The sequence below is a fragment of the Taurulus bubalis genome (assembly GCF_910589615.1).
Source record: "Taurulus bubalis genome assembly, chromosome: 1".
NCBI classification, from domain to species: domain Eukaryota; kingdom Metazoa; phylum Chordata; class Actinopteri; order Perciformes; family Cottidae; genus Taurulus; species Taurulus bubalis.
Window position 1 is genome coordinate 29233604 of NC_136589.1, and position 5096 is coordinate 29238699.

Here is a 5096-nt window from a genome sequence, read left to right on the forward strand (position 1 = left end):
AGAGGAAAGCTTCTCACTACACGGATGGAGAAGACACACAAAGTTGGACCATTTTGTTACAATTTTGTTGGGACGGTGGGGCCCAAACATTTTTCTTCCTCCAAAGTGGGGCGTGACAGAGAAAGTTTGAGAACCACTGCACTAGGGGAAAGGCTTTATAGGTAAACTATATAGATAAATTATAAGTTGGAAGCTAGCGGTGGTGACGTTGAAGTCATGGTGTAGTTTGTTTATAGCCTAACGTTAATTTGTTTCATGTTGACTATTTGGCATATATGTTTTGTCCATCTTATGTGGTCTTTAGTCTGATAGGGATGTTTTGGCCGACAATTACACCAAATACAGGAATAAAATGCTGATTTATGGTATCATAAGCCTAAATGTGCACGTCAGGCTTTGAGTTACTGCATTACACTTGTGTAAGCCATAAAACTCAGATTTAAGGTGAGCATGGAGAAAACAGCCTTCTGGTGTCAAACTCTGCACACATTTTTCTGCACAGTGAAGGTCAAACATACAAGTGATGTACCAAGATGTAAAACACACATCTTTGAGTTGAGTGTGACTTTAAATGAAGACAAACTATGACTGCTTCCTTGTGGTACACCTGCTGTTTTTTCTTCAGCACTTTATTAATTTGTTGTAAAGAAACATTGTCATGGCCGTCTAACATGTTATCTTTCAAGACAGTTTCAGTCTCTCTCTCACAAAGACAACACATTTGTCTCCATCTGCCCCAGAACATGCCTATTCCCTGTTGCGGTCCACTGTGTTACAGTGAGTTTGTCTTTCTCCATTAAGGCCTGGATGTTCTGGAAAGAGCTGGGCCCAGACTATGTGCAGAGACATTTTGTTATTCATTACATTTCATTCTTTCCATCTCTGCAGTGTCTGTCCTTGCTGGTGGTGCAAGTGGAATCATAGAATAGGAGTAAAAATATCTTATAATGCCGAACATCTCACTCTGAAAGAATATATTTATCAACAGCTGCAATAAGAGAGAATGAACTAAATCTACAAAAAGTCTGACAACACAAGTTGGTTTTATGTTATCTGCGTTATTAGGTCATAATTGCTTTAGCACAATTTACTATTGTACAATTGTGAGATATAACCCCAAGCAAAAACAAACAAACCAATAAAAGAAATCATGAATGAGCACAGCCAGCTGTCTTTTTCACATGTCTTAGTAAACAGTTGACAGGATGTTGAACCCAGGGGGTTTTCTGTATCACTGATGGAGCTGTTAGCAAAAAGTGGTTACACCATTACAGGAAGTAGAGCAAGAAGGTATGAGAAATCAAATGAAAAGCGAGCAGAGTTTATAAAAGTCGAGGTGGTTCATCGAGTGATGGGTTAAAAGAAAAGAAGCTATTTGTGGCCTGCCGGTTCGCACACCAGATACAGACAAACCAGCATGGAGTCACTTCTTTTTCTATTTCCTCAATTCAACTACATGGCCCCAAAGGAGGAAGCGTATTTCAAAATGCTTGGTCCAGAAGACTTTCAGGCACCAAAGATGAAGGACGATACTAGCAGGTTGGTGTGTGAAACTCAGTTGTTTTCAAATGTTTACTATGTGTCATTTCATTGTGTGCTTTCGTAAATGTTACAGTTAATGTCGGAAATGAGGGAATAGGGCGATCTTCATCATGAGAAGAGATTAAGCAACAGTTTATGTCTGTATGAAAGTTGTATTTGACTCAAAAGCAATATATTAGTGTATAACAGCTATGTGATGTTTCTGTAGAATTAATTTGAAAGACTCTACAGCTGACATCATGTAAGGCTGTTCGCCTTTTAAAAGCTGTCCTTCACGATGAGTCTCTGCTTCCTTTTTGTCTTGCAATTTGTTTTGTCCCACAAAGATGTTGTGTAATTTATAGCTTGTCTTGTAAGCCACTTTAGAAATGTGTCTATGAAGCGTAATTCTCTTATAAGTTGCTGATTTGGTGAACAATGCCACAGTTGCACGTACAGACAGTTTGTGGAACTTGATGTATTTTCTCCTCTGTTGGCAGACAGAAAGACAAGGAGAGGAAGAGCCGACTAAGCCTTTTTCTCACCAAGTCAGGCTCTCATGAAAATGTCAGTCCCAATAAAAAGACAAATACGGCATCCACCAAGTGAGGCAACATCTATTAATTTCATATACGTGCCAAGTGCCATGTATTCTTCATTTCTTACATTTCCAGCACCCTCCATGACTCATTGCACACTCATAGAAACTAAACGTGTCACGAGAATCCAAAACATTTCTTGCAGCATCGTTAGGGAAGAGCTGACCTAAACTCTTAATTTTGGTTTTGCTTTGCAGCATCTCACCAGAAGCAGCTTTGCAATGGAGCGACTCTTTTGAAGAATTGCTGAAGCACTCAGGTCAGATTAATGCCCCAAACTTCTCAAGAACGTTCAGGCGAATCGCCGTCCAAAACTGTTTATTTTGCTGTCAAACAATTTGCTCCATTTGAATTGTAAACTGTTAAGAAGTGCTAGAGGGGATACATAGTTAATGGAGAAAGCAGTGAGAGTTTCACTACATCTTTTAATGTTTTTAGCAGAGTTTTTAGCATACAGAAACTGTGCAACTTCCTCATAAGCACAAACGTTGCACTTCAGTGCCACATTGAAACAGTGTAAACCATTGCATGTGCTCATTTGGTAATGGTTTATATAGTCACTGTATTATGAAGACAATAGTACTGTAATACATATATTTAAGTTATAAATTATTGTAATTTCTTGTACAGTAGTGCCATTGTGGAGAAGTTATGTATAGTCTTATCCTCCTTGATGCATCCCGTCACAATCAAATGTGAACCAACAGGTTCAGATAGTGATTCTGTTTGGAGCAGCAGTTCATCTTGGTATTGTGTCACTATAGTAACCAACTTTGTCTCTGTTTCTCTTTATCAGACGGGGTGGAAAGCTTCTCTCAGTTCCTCAGAACAGAATTCAGTGAGGAAAACATTGAATTCTGGTTGGCCTGTGAAGAATACAAGACCATTGATTCAGACACAAAGCTGCTGTCCAAAGCCACATATATTTATACGATTTTTATTGATTCAGAGGCACCTAAAGAGGTATGACATGGCATATTTATTTATCATACATTGCACAGATGTTATGGTGTATAATAGGCTATACAGTGGAGCTGCAAAAGCTCAAACAACTGTTGGAGGTTTGAAATATGTCATTGTATAAAAGGAACAGTGGACGGGTTCTTAAGCACTGCATAGTCATGGGCTTGCAGCAGGTCGACCTTTATAAACAATGGTTAGGAGCAACAGCCCGCTGAGGTCATGCATCTAGCGCACGCACCACTGCAAAGCAGGCTGGGTTATTTCTGTGCGAGACAGTTTCAGATTAAAAGGTTTCCATTGCCTTGCAAGGACAATGCGACCCCCATCTGATATGCTTTCGTGGCCTGCAGCAGATCTGACCGTTAAGAGTTTGGTGTCTGGTTTGAGGTTTTGACATTCCTCTGCAGAAGTGGAGAGAGCATCACCCACACACTTTCCGTCTAAGATGAATGTCTGTGTAGAAATGGAACACGCTGTACTAATATGAAAGTTTGTACCAGCTCGAGTGATTTGCAGAGAGATCCAAATGTAAATGTATGTTCAATATTGATGGTGGGAGAGTTGCTGAGTTTGATACACATGAATATTTTGAGAGCCGTGTTTGTGGTGATTATTGTATCGCTGTGTAAGAAGCTTCACTACTGTTAGTCTTTTAAAGAATAACTCCTTGCTTTAAGACAATTCACAGCCAATAACTCCCATAACTAACATTGTCCTATCCAGGGGGCTGATGTGTGGCAGTGATTGCCTGTGTGAGCTTTAAACTCAAATTAGCTCAATGCCAACCAAACAGCTAATCTGTCCTTATCAAGTCTCAGTCATATATCACCAAAAAAAGCAGGGTCATTAATAACACTCACATGATTAGAAAAAATCGATCAAATCCAAGAATGTCAAGTAGATGTGTGTTTCCTGAGAACTGATTTCTTAAGAGAACAAGCATTGAAAAACATCTTGACTCTTGGAAATGGTTGAACTATAATACTTCATATTTTATCTCATGTGTGTAAAACAAGCAAATGTTGATTTTCTCCACCGTTTAAGTGGCTCTTCGTTACACTGCTCTCACCGTGGATCTTGGGGCTTCCCCCATTTTTTCTTGTCACCATCAGATGTTTTCTCACCAAATCAACTGAGCCCTTTATGCCGGCCACAACCTCCTGTTCTGAAAAGTGAAGCCAATATGAAAGAGCCTCAAACTTGCACTCTCTCTACTGGCCACCAGGGGGTCCAGTCCAAATATGGGCACTTAGCTTCATTGGTTGCAAAAAAACTATATGGATGGCCAAAATGTTGAACTCAAGGTTTCAAAAGCACAGCCCAAAAAACAATGGGTGACGTCAGCTCGTATATACAGTATATGCCTGTGTTGTGTTGTTCTAAACTTTATTCAAATCCTGACACAACACCCAAAATCATTCATTCAGACCTAGACATAAGTGTGCATCGTTAAATATGGCTCTCGGGTAAATATTTCATACATGTAGTTGATATGCCATGGTTTTTCATTATGTTTACATTTCTTTTTTACTTAGATCAACATTGACTACACCACCAAGACAGCCATTCAGAAGGTCATTGCACAGCCCACAAAGAGCTGTTTTGAAGCAGCCCAGATGAAAGTCTACAGCCTGATGAAAAAAGACTCCTACCCCAGGTTCCTCCACTCTGACATTTATCTGCGTCTCACCAGGAAGAAAGGCCCGGGGGCCACCATGTTTCGCAGACGGTCACGCTCCTGTGTATTCAACGACAGGGGCGAGGCCACAACTGAACCTTCGGCCTGGTAGTGGTCGGATAACATTGCAGGCGTAGTCGCTCACTCAGATTATTGTATCGGAGGTAATCCGTGATTAGCAGTTTAACTGTTGAAGTGCAATGTGTGGTTCGGAGGCTTATAAACCACAGGTTTGCTTCTGCAGTGTGCTATTTGTTTTATAACCACTTAAATAATACCATGGCAGCTTGACAATGATTAACAATTTCAAGAAATAGTTCTAGATTTTGGGAAAT

The 5096-nt window shown here is 40.1% G+C and overlaps 1 protein-coding gene across 1 annotated transcript; it reads left to right on the forward strand.

The window, feature by feature from the left end:
• Positions 1 to 1408: 1408 nt before the first annotated feature.
• rgs18 (regulator of G protein signaling 18) lies at positions 1409 to 4873 on the forward strand (the record flags this gene model as incomplete). Its single annotated transcript, XM_079217215.1, has 5 exons — positions 1409 to 1543; positions 2026 to 2126; positions 2318 to 2379; positions 2917 to 3083; positions 4619 to 4873. Exons 1-5 carry the CDS (start codon positions 1418 to 1420, stop codon positions 4871 to 4873), a joined length of 711 nt encoding a protein of 236 aa, XP_079073341.1. The 5' UTR covers positions 1409 to 1417.
• Positions 4874 to 5096: the final 223 nt, after the last annotated feature.